The 16,565-nt window shown below is 45.3% G+C and overlaps 1 protein-coding gene across 1 annotated transcript; it reads right to left on the bottom strand.

The window, feature by feature from the left end:
* Positions 1-8,377: 8,377 nt before the first annotated feature.
* Positions 8,378-16,229, bottom strand: LOC115460023 (gastrula zinc finger protein XlCGF46.1-like). The gene is made up of 3 exons (XM_030189882.1): positions 16,194-16,229; positions 15,927-16,040; positions 8,378-10,444 (listed from the first exon to the last, which is right to left on the bottom strand). Exons 2-3 carry the CDS (start codon positions 15,976-15,978, stop codon positions 8,928-8,930), a joined length of 1,569 nt encoding a protein of 522 aa, XP_030045742.1. The 5' UTR covers positions 15,979-16,040; positions 16,194-16,229; the 3' UTR covers positions 8,378-8,927.
* Between the last annotated feature and the right edge of the window lie 336 nt (positions 16,230-16,565).

Below are 16,565 nucleotides of genomic sequence, written 5' to 3'. Positions count from 1 at the left end.
TCACTTAATGGGCCAGTACCCTTGTGTCAGCATAAGACCGGATACAAAGGGGGGGGGGGGGGATTCCACTAGGGGCCCTCCGTCTCAACCCCGGCGAAGCAACCAACGGCTGCGCAAGGGCTTAGGGCTCGCTTGTTGCCTCCCTCGCTAACTATCCTTGTCCTTTCTTTCCTTTTTCAGGGTTCATGGAGGTGATACTCTCCACCAGATGGATGTTCAAGTATCAAAAGGGGGGAATGAAGGAGTGGAACGCCGGATACTACTCGAATACTATGAATACTACTGACCACCAGAACAACCTCATGTTTTGTGCCTACTGATGGACTTATACTTATGGACTCTACCTCTGCTTTTGGCCTTTTAGCCATACCTTATTAATGCACTGGACCTTTTGTGCCTTACATATAATGAGCCTAGACTAAGACCAAAACCTGTGCAGTTTAGACTTTTACTAGTAGTATGTATTTGTTAACCAGCAGCTAGATAACAAATTGTAGTAGTCAGCAATTTAGGGTTGTATGGAAGGCAGCTGGCTCTGCCAGCACAGTCTCGTGATCCATGCATAGAGGCTGTATTGTGTAAATGTGCTGGAACACTGCAATAAGTTACATTTCTTGCAAAGTAACAATTTCTATGAAAGCTATGAAACTGACGTGTCTTTTCTCTGTGAGAACTACAGAACTACTAATGTATTGCGCATGTGCCTGTACTGCGCATGAGTGTGTGTGACGTATGATGCGTTTTATGCGCATGACCAGTAATCTGTATAAGAACGAGTGTCAGATGACGCTCGACACACAGTATTCTGAGATTGTACTCGGTGCTGTGTGAATTGCTAGCAATAAAAGTTGTTTTGTTTTGGAACCAATTTGTCTTTCGCCTCCTGATTTTCTGACCCGTTACAGGAGCACTGCTGTTAGTGGAGGGCTTAGGAGCTTTTCTGTTGGTGCTGGGCTTAGGAACACTTTTGGTCACTTTAGGAGTTAGGTGCACTTCAGTTACAGCTTGTTCTAGTCCTGGTCCCTGTGTCGTCCAGTAAGTCCTGCCGGCTACTCGAACCCAGGAGCTCAACTCCTGGGGGGCTTAGTAGCTAAGTGCAGGTGAAGCTGTGTGGACCAGTCCGGTGTGCTCCAGTCCAGTGTTCCAGTCCGGGGGATTCCAGTCCAGTGTTCCAGTCCGGGGGATTCCCGTCCAGTGTTCCAGTGCGTGTGTTCCGGCTCGCTGGGCAGTGCCTGCAGTCCCTGCCGGTGTCGGTGTGCTTGCCCAGCATTGGTTGGTGGGTTTTGCCTGCTGCTGTCGCTCCTCATCAGCAGCCCAAGGGCTCACATTTGCTCCAGAGCCCAGCCCCACGGGCTCTGAACCTGAGAACCTGACAGTATGGTAAAATTACAAATAAGAAAAAAAAATAGAATCAGGAAAGGAACTCCACAAAAATGATAGGAGAGCGATCAAACACCCAAATGAGAAACCTCCCCTGTGGCTGCCTCCAAATGCTGTGTGAGTAATATCATGTCATTTCCGTTCAGCTTTTCTTTTGAAAGAGTTATCATATTTAGAACATTTCAATGGTTTATGTGACAAGTACACAACAAGATGATGAAAAGTCCCCACAAAACTAGAACAAACCAAACACAAACCAGAGTGAGGAACACCTTAATTATTACCCTACTTTGAACATTACAAATCAAAATACATATGCACCCAGAGGTCACGTGATGCGGTGAGCAGGGAAAGACGTGGTAGTCTCTGCTGCTGGGAACCCTGCCCGAAAATCGAGGTTTTAACGGCGTCTTAGTCATCAAAAACTGATGATTTAGGAAGAACTTGCTTCCCCAACGCATGGACAAATATTTGACGCGATCGGCGATGGCGCAAACCGGGAAAAACATAAAGAAAAAGGAAGATAAACTGAGACTCGGCGAAACCAAGATGGCGACCGCCTCGCCGGCGAACTCACCCTCCCGCCCGGCTTCTGATTTTACGCTCCCAGAACTTACAGAGGCAGTAGTGGGAGCGCTGGCCCCTCAGTTTGAACAACTTTCTGCCCAGATAACAGGCTTGTCGGCGCTTACCACAGAACTGTCGCGTCGCACGGGGGAGCTGGAAGCCCGGGTTGCGGAGGTGGAAGACGGGCAGCAAACCAACTCGGGGGAGATTGAAAGATTACAACGCCTTATCCAGGAGAATGCACAGCGAGTAGAAGACTTGGAAAATCGCTCGCGCCGCGATAACCTCAGATTTGTGGGGTTCGCAGAATCTTTGGCAGATAAAGATTTAAAACAAACACTGGAGACATGGCTGCAAGCGAACTTCCCGGAGGCGGGTGAAGGCCGAGCGATCCGAATTGAACGTGCACATCGCGTGGGGCCCAGACCTACCAGAGATTTGAAGCCTAGAGTGGTGATAGCAAAATTTCACTGCTATGCCCAAAAAGCTGCAATATTGCGATGTTATAAAAGCTGTAGGGAAACTACAAAATATGATGGAACTTTAATTCGTATCTTTCAGGATTACTCCGCGGCCTTGGCAGCACAAAGGCGAGCTTTTTCTACAGTTTGTACCCGTTTGGTGGGAAACAAGATCAAGTTTACTTTGCAATACCCAGCAACGTTGAAGATTTTGGAGAATGGAACCTGGACAGCTTATACTAGCCCGGAAGACGCGGTGGCCTGGTTGGAACGTTACCAGACCTGACTCTGGGGGAGATCACTAATTTAATTGATGGCCGGTTACCAAACCATGCCGGAATGTTGACAGAGTTTTTGGTTGGTGATTGCTAGTTGAACTTCTAATTTGACTCAGTTCCAAAAAGTTCCTGTTGGATTACTAATGCCGATCAACTGCTTGTGGACTAAGAGTGAGTTTGAATGGTTGGTGAACAAAATGGCAGACCGGAGACACACAGCAGAACGGTTGAAGAATGGGCTGGACGGGGAAGACACTTCAGTGTCCTGTGCCACGACACTTGCAGATTTTGGAGACATGTGAGACATTTCTAGAACATTCTTAACTTGCACAAAGGGTGGGGTCCCTTTGGCATCTAGACCTCTGCCTCATACACTCACTAAGGAGGAGTGAGGTTGGTTAGACAGGCTAGATGGGTAATGGGGGGAAGATGGGGGGAGGGCAGTGGGGGGGGGAGGGAGTGGGGGGTGGGGAGGGTGGGTTTAGGGGTAGAGGCGAGCGGAATGATGCAGGAACAAAATGGCGGGCTGTGAGAATACGTGGAAATTTGTATAACCAAATGGTATTTGATGTAATAATTGGATGGTGGAGAAACGGCCTTTGGTTGAGGCTGGGCAACCAAGGCACCGATTTGGTTTTGTTACATGTTAATTTGGCCATTTTGAGGGGATTATGCTGACTGCACCTTTGCGATTGGTGACCTGGAATGTAGCTGGGATCACCTCCCCGATCAAGAGATCAAAAATCTTAACACACTTAAACCGCCTAAAGGCTTCCATAGTCTGCCTACAGGAGACTAAACTCTCTGACGAGGAACACCAGAAGCTGCGCCAACAGTGGGTGGGGGAGTGTTATTACTCCTCTTCTGGGGCCAGACGGGGAGGAGTGGCCATTCTGATTAGGAGAGGGCTCCCGTGTACTTCTAAATTAATAGGAAAAGACCCAAAGGGAAGATATGTTTTGCTCCATCTTAACATTATGGGACAGGAGTATTATCTATGTGCTATATACGGCCCAAATGTTTATGATGCAGATTTTTTTCAGACTTTGATAAATCTAGGCCTTAAATATGACACGGCCCCTTGGATTGTAGCGGGAGATTTCAACCAAGTACTTGACCCGGAAATTGACCGCTCGACGGTTGGAGCATGGAGTGCACTTCCCCGTAGTAAAGGATTGCCTTATCTGTGTAAAATGATGGACCTAGTGGACCCTTGGAGGTTATTATTCCCTCAGAGGCGGGACTATACACACCTCTCGAAAGCCCATAAGACCTGGTCCCGTATAGACTACCTCTTAGTCTCTACATCACTTTTTTCCCGGGTAATTAAGACGGACATGGCACCTATGGCGATCTCAGATCACACTCCAGTTTGGGCTGATATGGCTCTGGGACATGCCGTAGATAGATTTAAATCTTGGAGGTTCCCATCCTATTTAGCTGGGGACAGAGATTTTGGTAAATTTCTAGTACAAAAATGGAACCTGTTTGAGTCTGATAATGTGGCTCATAAGGATAACCCGACATTATTCTGGGAAACTTCTAAAGCGGTCATGAGAGGGGAAATTATTAGCTACTTAAGTGCAAGACACAAAAAGATCTCCCAAGGAATAATTACGCTGGAGCGGAAATATCAACAAGCCAAACGTGCACACATGCGCTGTCGAACCCAGACCAACTACGATAATGTGATTGCGGCACAGGTGGCCCTAGATTCATTACTACACGAACGTGCCAAGAAGCAGGCCTTTAGTCGTAGATATCAATATTACAAATTAGGCAACAGACCTGGGAAACTGCTAGCTAAAGTTGCCAAAGCCTGGTCAGACAGGACATTTATCCCTACAATGTTGGCGCCTGATGGCTCTCGTAAATCCTGCCCTAAAGACATACTGACTATATTTCGGGATTATTTTTCTCGAATGTACCAACCAGAGGCGCAGCAGGGTGGGCCACAATTAGAGGAATACTTGAGAGATGCAGGACTCCCAGTGCTGTCCCCCACCATCAGAGACCAATTGAATGCCCCCCTCCAGGCTCGAGAAGTTCAACAAACGATCAGAGGTTTATCTTTGGGTAAAACTCCGGGCCTGGACGGATTCTCTACAGAATACTACAAACTACTGTCGATTCAACTGAGTGTTCCCCTGACTCTTCACCTTGATGCAGCGGTGGAGGTGGGGAGACTACCCAGGGAATCGAATGAAGCCTTAATTGTCTTAATCCCTAAACCGGGTAAGCCGACAGATCAGCCGGGGTCTTATCGACCAATTTCCCTTCTTAATGTTGATGTAAAAATTTTAGCTAAGATCCTTGCTGATAGATTGGCTGTACATCTCCCGACTTTAGTGGGAGACCACCAAGTGGGATTCGTACGGGGGAGACACCCAGGTCTAAATGTACGTAGGGCCTTGTTGGCTGTAGCGCAAGCTGAGGCCACGAATCACCCACTGTTGCTGGCGGGCCTGGATGCTACTAAGGCATTTGACCAAGTGAATTGGGACTACCTTTTTCAAATACTCAGATACGTGGGGCTGTCCGGGTGGTACTTGCATGCAATTGATACCTTATATACTGACCCTGGGGCCCGGGTCCTCGTGAACGGAATGTGCACTCCGCGTTTTTTGGTAAGAAGGGGCACTAGACAGGGCTGCCCCCTATCCCCACTTTTATTTTTGATTTATCTAGAACCCCTGCTCCGTAACATCATAAAAGATCCAGAGGTACAGGGAGTTCAGTTGCCACATCTCCAGATCAAAGTACTAGCCTACGCGGACGATATTCTTTTAGTGTTGACACACCCCCAAACATCGCTGCCAATAGCTTTAGACCACATAGCAGAGTTTGGATACTATTCGGGTTTTCAACTTAACTCACAGAAATCTGAGGCGCTGCCAATACCTCTTTTGGTGCGGGAGCGCTGGGAGGGAAGGTTCCCGTTGAAGTGGACCACGGATTATTTGGTCTATCTGGGGATTAGAATACCAACTTCATTAACACAACTTTACAGAATTAATCTAGCCCCCTTGTGGAGGGAGACACAACACACCTTAGAAATGTGGCAGCGCCTCCCCTTGTCTTTGTGGGGACGGGTGGCTCTGTACAATATGATTTTGGTCCCTAAATGGTTATATGTGGTTCAGGTGTTGTCCCTTTTCTTCCTATATAAAGATGAACGGAAATTGCACAGACTACTTGCTAGATATCTCTGGAAAGGGAAAAGGCCCAGGGTCACACAAAAACAGACATATCTTCCAATACCTAAAGGAGGGCTTGGGGTTCATAGTATACAGCGTATGTCTGTGGCGGGTTGTATGAGACACATTGCAGACTGGTTCAGGGGAACGTCCTATTTTTCATTTCCCATCACTGAAACCATAATGGTGAGCAGGTGCCATTTTAGTTATTGGCTACATGCGCCAGCAGGCAAAGCACCTACTGCTAAAGGATGTTCTCCTATCTTTATGCCACTAAGACGGACATGGCGATGGTTGTGCAAAGCTGGGGACTTTGAGTGCCACTCCTCCCCCTTCCTACCGATTGGAGGAAACGCAGATTTCCCAGCGGGCACGGATACTGTGACCTTCCGGAAATGGAGAGAGGGGGGGACAGTTTTTTTGTTCCAGGTGCTAACAAAAGAAGGAAAATGTAGGTCCTTTAAAGACTTATGTGAGACTGCTGGACTCCCGGTACAGGCCACTTTTTCTTATCTACAACTGAGTCATTACATTGCCTCCCTCCCTCGAGTCTCTTTGACCTCGCAGAGACGGAGGCAACTCACAGATTTGCTTGACCTGGAGGCGCAGCTTTTGGTTCCTCTTAAATTCTACCATTTTAAAATTAAAGAACTTTGCCCGGAGATAACATATGATCAGATTGCCAGGGCTTGGACTGGAGATTTGGGTTGTCCTATTACTGGTGCAATGGTACAAACTAATCTGGTTATCGGATATAGGACCTTCAGAGATGTGACACTACGGGAATCCCAGTATAAATTTACGATGAGGCTCTACATTTCACCACACAGGGCGTTTAGGGCTGCCATGCGTCCCTTGGATGATTGCCCCAAGTGTGCGAGACCTGGAGCACACTTGGGACATATGTTCTGGTTGTGTCCCCCAGTCCGTGCTTTCTGGGTTCAACTCTGTGCCTTTGTCTCAACTGTTTGGGAGTTGACATGGTACCCCTTTCCCGCTTTATTGTTCGACAAATACAGAGTGAGGGGGAACCGGAGAAGGGGTATGCTACCTTTCCTCCGAAGGGCGGTTGCTATGGGAAAGAAAACGATCCTACTGAACTGGATTTCATCAGAGCCACCTTCTGTGTCAAGATGGCGATCCCTCATGATCTCCCTGGGTGCCCTGGAACGTAGGGAGGTGAATGACTTAGCATCCCCACGGGGAGATAGACTATTACAATGTTGGTTACTGTTCTGGGATACCTTGACCCCCACGGCTCGCAGTAGAATCCTGAATGGGTAATGCTCACGGGAGGGAGGGTGGGAGGGGGGTGGGAAGGAGGGGAGTTAGAAGGAATAAGGCGGGAAAAGACAAAATTATGGATGGCCAGTTTGAATAAGTTGGATGTTTGTTAAATTGTTTGAAATATACTTGCAATGTAATGCATTTCTTTACTTCATTATCACTTGTAAACTTATGACCATCAATAAAAATGATATAAAAAAAAAAAAAAATACATATGCACCCGAATCAACACACTTTATCTGTGGTAATGGAGAAAAAAGACTCAGGAGCGGTAGAAGCTCTGAAGATCAGTGGCTTAACACACCTTACAGACCAGCGGTACTTCCGAATTGCCACACAGCGAGCCTGCAATAGGCTTTCTGCACTTCAGTAAAATGGTCCCTTTATACATTTGTTTTAAACCATTTTTCTCTCCGGTGAGACCCTATAGGCCATTTTGAGAACTCAGTTCCGTGACTGAATGAAATTGTACCAGCAATTAGTAGAGATCCTGACGAAGCCGTTTGAAAGTGAAACGGAGGCCCCGTCCAACGAACAAAGAGCTACATGCTGGGTCTTTAACGCTAGACCATTAAAACTAAGTGCTTGCTGATCTGAACATAGAGCTATAAGGTATTGAAGTTAAGTGCTTTCTGATCTTTAAACCAGTTGCTGTTGACTATAAACGGTTACCAAGCACATTGCCAACTGAATACTTTAAAAGTAAGAGTTTTTGCCCCATGATAGAAACCGAACACTGTATACAATGTTATTAACTCAGTAACAGTGCTTAAAACCTGAGACCGAGTGTCAAAGGTTTCTGAGGGCTTTTCTCTTTAAAAAAAAATACTTACATATTTTTTGAGCTATTGTGAGTGATTTTGAGCTAGAGTGTGAATGTCCCTGCATATGATAAGACTCCCCTCGAGCTAGGGTGGATCCCATTTTATAGGTCTTCTATCTGTCTATCTGTGTTCTCCTTCTCATTTGCTTATCTGTCTTTTCCACCTATCCTCTCTCACTTAGTTTCCATCCCTCCCATATTCCATAACCATCTTTTCCCATCTTCTAACTTGTTTCTATGTCATGTCCAGATACAGTTTTTTCTCTAAATTCCTAACATTGCAGAGACAGTTTGCTCCTGGTACCTCCCTTATCTGCTTAGAATACAAGCTTAGAAGCAGTGGTAATAATGAACAGAATATTTCCATGCAGGCTTACTTTAATGTAATTTATATAAGTAAAGCTAATATAATTCATATATGTAACTCCCTGTCCAGAAGAGCTTATAATGTTACCATTTTTACAATGCTTAAAGTGCAATGAACTCCTGCACACTCTCTACTGAACTGCCACACAGTTCACACATACTGGTCCACGATCCTTGTTCTTAAGCATGTCTTAATGCCTTAAACTATGTGACAGGCCTACGCAATCCCTCTTTTCAGATATTCCTAGTTGTTTGTCCAGGCCATTGGCCTGCTCTGACCTTCCTCTCTGACAGTAACCCCTTGTTTTTGAAACATGTATAACATCTTGAATATTTAAGTGTTTTTTTCTACTGTGATTTATTGCAAGCCGAGTCAGATGGTTCTTCCCTCTGAAACATTTATCACATTCTAAACATTTAAATAGTTTCCCTCCCATATGAGTCATTTTGTGCTATTTCAATTGGACCTTCTTATTAAAACATTTATCACATATTTAATATTAAAATGTTTTTTCTTCCTTATGAGTTTTCGTGAACATTCTCTTTGGCCTTCCTTCTGAAACATTTATCACATTTGGAACACTTGTGGTTTCTCTCCCATATGAGTCCTTTTGTGCTGTTTCAGTTGGTCCTTCCTATGGAAACATTTATCACATTCTGAACATTGAAATGGTTCATCTCCTGTATGAGTCATTTTGTGGCTTTTCAGGTTCACCTTGGTTCTAAAACATTTATAACATTCTGAACAGTTAAATGGTTTCTCTCCTGTATGAATCATTTTGTGACATTTCACCTCGGCCTTAGTTATGAAACATTTATCACATTCTGAACATTGAAATGGTTTTTCTCCTGTATGAGTTATTTTGTGACGTTTCACCTCAGCCTTGGTTCTGAACCATTTATCACATTCTGAACATTGAAATAGTTTCTCTCCTGTATGAGTTCTTTCGTGATTTTTCAGCTCGGCCTTCGTAATAAAACATTTTTCACATTCTGAACATTTAAATGGTTTCTCTCCTGTATGGATCCTTTCATGTCGTTTCAGATGCGCTTTCCAGCGAAAGGATTTATCACATTCTGAACATTGAAATGGTTTCTCTCCAGTGTGAGTCATTTTGTGGCGTTGCAAGTACACCATGGTTCTGAAACCTTTATCACATTCTGAACATTTAAATGGTTTCTCTCCAGTATGAGTCATTTTGTGATTTTCCAGCTGCACTTTGACGCTAAAGGATTTACCACATTCTGAACATTGAAATGGTTTCTCTCCTGTATGATTCATTTTGTGAATATTGAGGCTCTTCTTCCATTTGAAACATTTATCACATTCTAAACATTGAAATGGTTTCTCTCCTGTATGAGTCCTGTGGTGCCTTCCAAGGTCTATCTTGTATCTGAAACATTTATCACATTCTGAACAATGAAATGGCTTCTCTCCAGTATGAGTCATTTTGTGACGTTCCAGGTTCACCTTGGTTGTGAAACATTTAGCGCATTCTGAACAGTTAAATGGTTTCTCTCCTTTCTCTCCTGTATGATTCATTTTGTGAATATTCAGGCTCTTCTTCCATTTGAAACATTTATCACATTCTAAACATTTAAATGGTTTCTCTCCTGTATGACTCCTGTGGTGCCTTCCAAGGTCTATCTTGTATCTGAAACATTTATCACATTCTGAACATTTAAATGGTTTCTCTCCAGTATGAGTCATTTTGTGGCTTTCCAGGTTCACCTTGGTTGTAAAACATTTATCGCATTCTGAACATTTAAATGGTTTCTCTCCAGTATGAGTCCTTTTGTGGCTTTCCAGGTTCACCTTGTTCGCACTTTTAAAATCTCTCTCATTGTTCAGTCTGCCAGGTTGTACAAGTCTTGGGAAAAAGCTACAGTTTCTCTTTTGTCTTTCTAATCTTTCTCCTTTCTGAGCTGCTGCTTTCTCACCGGTTGGTATTATGCTACCGATACCTCCTTCACAGTCTGCTGAAGGATCTGTGCTGTCTCTGGAGGAGTCTTCGTGTTTCCATTCCTCTTTCTGCTGCTCATCGCACATTCTCACTCTTTCACTCTCATTCCCAAATCCATCATCTGTTGGATAAAATAGAAGAGTACGATCATTAATTTTACAGCTATGGAAAAGGATATACTTAAGGTGGGTAGGCGCGAGGAGAATGTGCTCCTACCCCAGAAAATCCACTGGAGCACTTGGGCTACAGGTAGAACTGGGGGGGGGGGGGGGGGGGGAGAGAAAGGATGGAACATTGTCAGGAGATCCGGGGGGGGGGGGGGGTGTTGAAATAAAAAAATAAAAAGTTATGTGGGTGCCAGCCCGATATTCAGTAGTTCATGTCCTATGTGAGCCAGCCGGCACCCGCATAACCCTGGGCTCCTCCTATATGCCTCCCCCTCATAACCGCCCCTTATTTTGTGAGCGATCAGAGGCAATATTCAGGGTACCGGCACTACATGCTTTAATGCCACTGAACATTGGGGGTTAGGCAGCCCCAGGGGATTATCAGATTAAACTTAAAGAAGCGAAGAAGGAAATACAACTAGTGACAGCGAAGCAGAAGAAAAATGGCTAAAGATGTAAAGAGAGATGACAAGACTTTTTTTTAGATATATTGGGGAACGGAATTGCAAGACTGAAATATGCTGAGAATAGCTATGTGGAGAGTGATGAGGTTAAAGTGAATGTGCTAAACAAATACTTCTCTTCAGTGTTCATGGAAGAAAATTCTGGAGAAGGATCATAGTTGGTTGAAGAGGGAATATCTGAGAATGGAGTGGATACTGCGCCGTTCATAGAAGAAAGCGTTTATAAACGGCTTGAAAACCCGAAAGTAGAAAAAGCTACGGCGCTGGATAGGATACATCCCAGTGAGGGAGTGTTTTCTGCTTCTATGTCACTCCCTCCCTCACGGCCCACTATAATTAAACCTGATCAGGTAGGATTTATTACTGGAAGGCAAGCAGCAGATGGTAGAAGAGTACTTTCCATCTATGAAGGGTGAAATACAAAAGAGGTGTATAGACTCTTTGCTTTCATATCAGACTGCTAAAATAGTCAAGGAAATTCAGGCATCAAGCTCAAAACAGATTTGTTTCAGAATTATGGAAGGAAATGAACATATTATGAACATATTAGTATTAATTCATGATAATGTTATGCTGTAATTTCTGGTTTGTCTAGTCTTGTTGTATGTAACCCACATAGAACTGCGAGGTATTGCGGACTATAAAAACAAAGTGTTATTGTCACCAAATGCCTAGCGCCCGCCTGGGGTTAACCCTGTGGCCACCTGGAGGTTCTGTCTCCAACATTGCTCAAGACCGCCTGCACCTGGGCATGTGCTCTATACTAGCACCCTCCTCCCACCGACTGTGTCCTGATTGCCTCTGAGCTAGTCTCCAACTCTCAGATTATTCTCTGGTGATTTCTAGGACACTGGGGCCACACTCCAGTAGTTCCACAGTTTCTAGAAAGCAAACCCAAAAACACAAACCAGGATTCTTAGTCAGTCCAGGACGGCAGAACTAATAAACTATAGGTTTATTATCATGAAAATGAACAGTGAATGTTTGAAAAAACAGATGAAAAAGTACAGCAAGCAATAACAGATAACCACCAAAACAAGGGCCAACATTAAAACTGTCTAACACTTGTTACTACCTGGGTAGTGTCAGCAATCATTGTCTAGGGTGGTCCCGGGGTCCACTTCACAGAGGCAGTGGGTTCCCAAAGAATACGCAATCCACACGGATTTGGACATATAAAGTACTAGCTGTTGAGCCCGTAAAAACGGGCTAGTAAAGGAAGGGGGGGTTTGAAAGGCTCCCCCCCCCCCGGATAGGTCGCCGCCCCCCCCCCCCGGAGTCCCCTCCGCCACCCCTCCACCCGGGCCGGGTACCTAGCTTCACTATTCAAACCGCCGGAACGCAGCACACAGCTCATCTGAGCTGCCGTCAGCCTTCCTTCTTCTCTGCGTGTGTTCCGCCCTCGTGTGACGTAACGTCGGCGAGGGCGGGACACAGGCAGGTAAGGAAGGCCAACGGCAGCTCAGATGAGCTGTGTGCTGCGTTCCGGCGGTTTGAATAGTGAAACCACGTACCCGGGCCGGGAGGAGGGTAGGTGGCGGCGGCGGTGATTCCGGGTGGGTGGGGGGGAGCGGTAGCGGCAACCCTGGGGGGGGAGCGGTGGCGACGGCGGTTCCCTCACTCGCAGATGCGCAGGTTCCCTCTCTGTCACGCCCTCGTCATCACGTATTGACGCGGAGGCGGGACAGAGAGGGTCTCTACTGCGCATTTGCGAGTGAGTACGCCTCTTGCCATTTACATGTTTGATATTATATTTGCATATATGCATTGGCTCACAGCACTTAGTAAAGGTAACTGGTATAGGCCTGTATCTGTGTGTGTTTAAGGAAGAGAGAGAAAGAAGTAGTGCATGCACAGCCCGGTGTGCTCTGCTTGCAGGGAGAGAGGGCAGAGATGCCCCCGGACAGAGAAAGGGGGGGGGAAGTAGACCCCCAAGCTGAGCTCTGTGCTCTGCTGCACAGAGAAAGACAGAGAGAGCCCTAGTGCCCTGGACACAGAGAAGTGCCTGGGACAGAGAGAGAGCCGTGCCCTGAGCATGTGCTGTGCATTTATACCTCAAAAACAGAAAGAGATCAAAACTTATCTTTCTTCACAGTTATTTCCTTTACAGAACTCCAGATTACTTTCTGAAGTCAGGAAAGGTGACAACTTTCACAGGTTGTCCTGTTTGAAATCCCTAGTGATGGAGCCTCTATGTCTGGCTTTGGTTGCTCTGAAGCCCTGCTCCCAGATGGAACAAAAGGAATGTTAAACAGGAAGTGCATCAGAGAGGGCCAGATGGACGCGGCAGGGAGGAGCGAAGCTGCCTGTGTGTATAGCAGCGCAGCGCAACGGGCGAAAAGGAGAATGCACTTGCAGCGGAGCTTGGGGAAGATAGCAGGAATGAAACACTGAATGCTGCCTCCGCGGGACAAAAGGGCAGCGACAGCGCGCGAAGGATGTGGATGGGTGGGCCTGGAGCGAAAATCGCTGGGCCTGGGCCCGTCCAGGCCCGCCCGTGGCTACGCCCCTGGTATCTGGAAAAATGATTGCTGATTGACTTTCCATAAGCTTAAACTGGAAGAGAGAAAGCCTTTTTTTCTGCTACAGCTTTAAAACTCAAAACAAGAGCCATCTGCTGGCCAACTAGTAGAAAAACATTTCATTAAATAATACAGTTTTCAGGCTTAGAAACCCAGTGTTTCGTCACGGTTATGTTATGTTATCTTTTGGAAAGCACATCAAAAGTGGATACCTATGATAGCAGTACCAGTGTCGTCCCTGTTGCTTGCCTTGGTGGTAGAATCTCTGGCACAAAAGTTTAGGGAAATTAAAGGACTTATAATAGAAAGTAAGGAACATAGAGCATCATATACAGTATTTTTCGGACTATAAGACGCACCGGACCATAAGACGCACCTAGGTTTTAGAGGAGGGAAATAGGAAAAAAAAAATTTTCCTTTTTCCCTCCTCTAAAACCTAGGTGCTCCGGTGCGTCTTGTCCGAATCCCTCCCTCCGAGTTCGGGATCGCCCTCCCCCCGGCTCTGTCACCACTTCTCCCTACTCACGTCACACGATCTTCCCTGGTGGTCTAGTGAAGTCGGGGCAGGAAAGAGCCCCCTCTTTCCTGCCCAGTGCGCTGCTCTCCGTCCTCCTGTATGCTGCCTGACGGTCTCGGCGAGATTCAAAATGGCCGCCGAGAATTGAAGGATAAGAAGGATGAAGGCAGTGAGAATGATGGTTCTCCTTAAATTTTTATATTTATTCCAAGTTCTCCCTGTTGAACTACCTCATAGAAAGATATTTTGCTTTATATAGGGAAGGAAGAGATCCAGAGTAGCCCAGGAGGCTGTGTTCCAATCTAAAGGGAATGGGGCGATGGATATACCCAATCTGGAAAAATACTACCAAGCTGCACAACCTAAGGCAGTGTTAGAGTAGCAGGTACCCCAACCCAAACAATGGGTGCTAGCAGAACAAGAGGCCAGTACGTTTCAGTTGAAGTTTCTCTCCTGGGCAGCTAGCATTCAAGAGGTCCAAAACCCGTTTACGAGGACCACTAAGAATAAGACATGGGACATACAAGCTAGGCAATAGCTTGTTTCAAAGATGGGAAACACATGGTCTTCTCTATTTTGGTCAATTTATAGGAGATAATCAAATTCTACATTTTGGAACGTTACAAGTTCACTATCAACTAGCAGCTAGAGATGTTATTCCCTTACCTTCAAGATAAACATTTCATTCAGGTAGAACAACTAATAGCAGGGGGTGGAGGCCTGACGTCGGCTTTTGAAACTTTAGTGGGTGGACAAGTTGGTAGGGGTTATATATCTTTGGTTTATGGGCTCCTCAACACCTTAGATAAATGGAAGGCTACCTACAGGGGGGCATGGGAGAGGGATCAAGAGAGTTTTCTATGAAGAACTGAAAAGATATCTTCTTGCGATCTCATAAATTGTCACATGCACCTCACATTGAGAACGGTCTTAAGGTTCTGGTGAGATGGCATTAATCTCTATCCAGACTGCAAGCCATTATGAGGAAAGGGGATGGTTTATGTTGGAGAGGGTGTAGCTGGAGGGGGACATATACTCATGTCTGGTGGGAATGTCCTAAGGTCCAGAAATTATGGAAGGAGGTATCTGCATATGGGCAACAGTTACTCGAGACTCATATAGCGTGTACTATGGAAAATGCCCTACTAAGTGGGAGAGTGGAAGGGATAACAGGAGCTATGGATAAATTAATGCTATTGGTTTTTTACAGCAACTCGACCGTTTATTGCCTCACATTGGCATATACAGGACATGCCCAAACAGACGTATATTATATGCAAACGAAATGTGGGGCGATTTCTCCAGTTGGAAGGACAATCTGAGTTTTGGGGAGGGGAGTGAGGGGAAGGGGAGAGATAAGGGATGGGGAGGGTCTACTTTTAGTTTGTTGTGTAACAAAATGTACACTTGTTCTTAATATTTTCTGTTAAGAGATGCTGTCAGTTATTTTGCTAGAAAATTAATAAAGTTAGAAATGGCAGTCGCGACTTCCCATGGCAGCCTGCATGAGGTTGTGGCCGCCATTTTGGAATTGAGAATGGCATCATTACGATAAACTGCATTATATACTGTAATTTGCATTAACCTATCAGCAACACAAAATGTCCATGACCAAGTCAAACTGAACCATGTTCATCAGTCATGTCCCTCCACAACAGTGCAGAAGACTCTCCACCTCCAGCAGCGCTTTCAACAGTACAGATTTCTCAACCCCAAGACACTCTAGGATGAAGGGTTTTGCAGACCAGATCCTACCGCTGGGATACCCACCTCTATCCGTGCCTCCTCAGTCTCCAGTTTAATCTGTCCAAAGTAGGGAAACAGACAGAGGGAGGAGAAGAGGAGATGACAACCTTTTATCTCACCAGCGCTGAATTCCTGAATGATTCCAACTGACTTTGGTAAAGATGTGCAGGAGGAATTCTATACTTGCCTGTTATAGAAGGCAGGGTCTGTTCAGACATCTGTGATTCAGGATTTTCCATGAAGGGGACATCTTCCTCTTGTTTAATACTCAGTGAGAACACAGATGTTACAATTGGAAGGTCTGTGATGAGAAAACACATTCAAACGGATTCACAAGGTATCTGATAACACTAAATTAGGAAACTGATTTTAAGTGTCCAAATGTTGGATGTTATTGACCCATCTCCTGTGATCTAAAAATGCAAAGCCCATTAAATCCCAAATATTTACTTACTGTTGAAGTCATTTGGATTTTCTTTTCCCTCCCTCTCAATTTGTTGAGTGAAATATTTCTCATCTTCCTTTTTAATCTTGAATATAACATCAGGATTACCAACTGAATAACCTGTTAATAAGAAGTAGGAAAATTACATTTAAATTGTATTTGTAGAATCCCTTGGGAGGTTCCCTCTGCTTCATGCTTTGAAGGAGCAGTGCGTGAATTGTGCATGGAGATCTGTGTATAGGTATCTTGGAGTGTGTGTATTTGATTGACAAAGCTTGGAGAGAAGAGGCAGCAGTGGCCCGACACTTGATTAAGATTATATCATAGAGGTTTTCTGGTATTTCTCTTCGTTTCCCTCCTAGGTGGAGGCATTGCAGCTGC

The sequence above is a fragment of the Microcaecilia unicolor genome, chromosome 1 (genome assembly GCF_901765095.1).
Source record: "Microcaecilia unicolor chromosome 1, aMicUni1.1, whole genome shotgun sequence".
In the NCBI taxonomy this organism is placed as follows: domain Eukaryota; kingdom Metazoa; phylum Chordata; class Amphibia; order Gymnophiona; family Siphonopidae; genus Microcaecilia; species Microcaecilia unicolor.
This window is presented reverse-complemented; position numbering and strand designations above follow the sequence as displayed.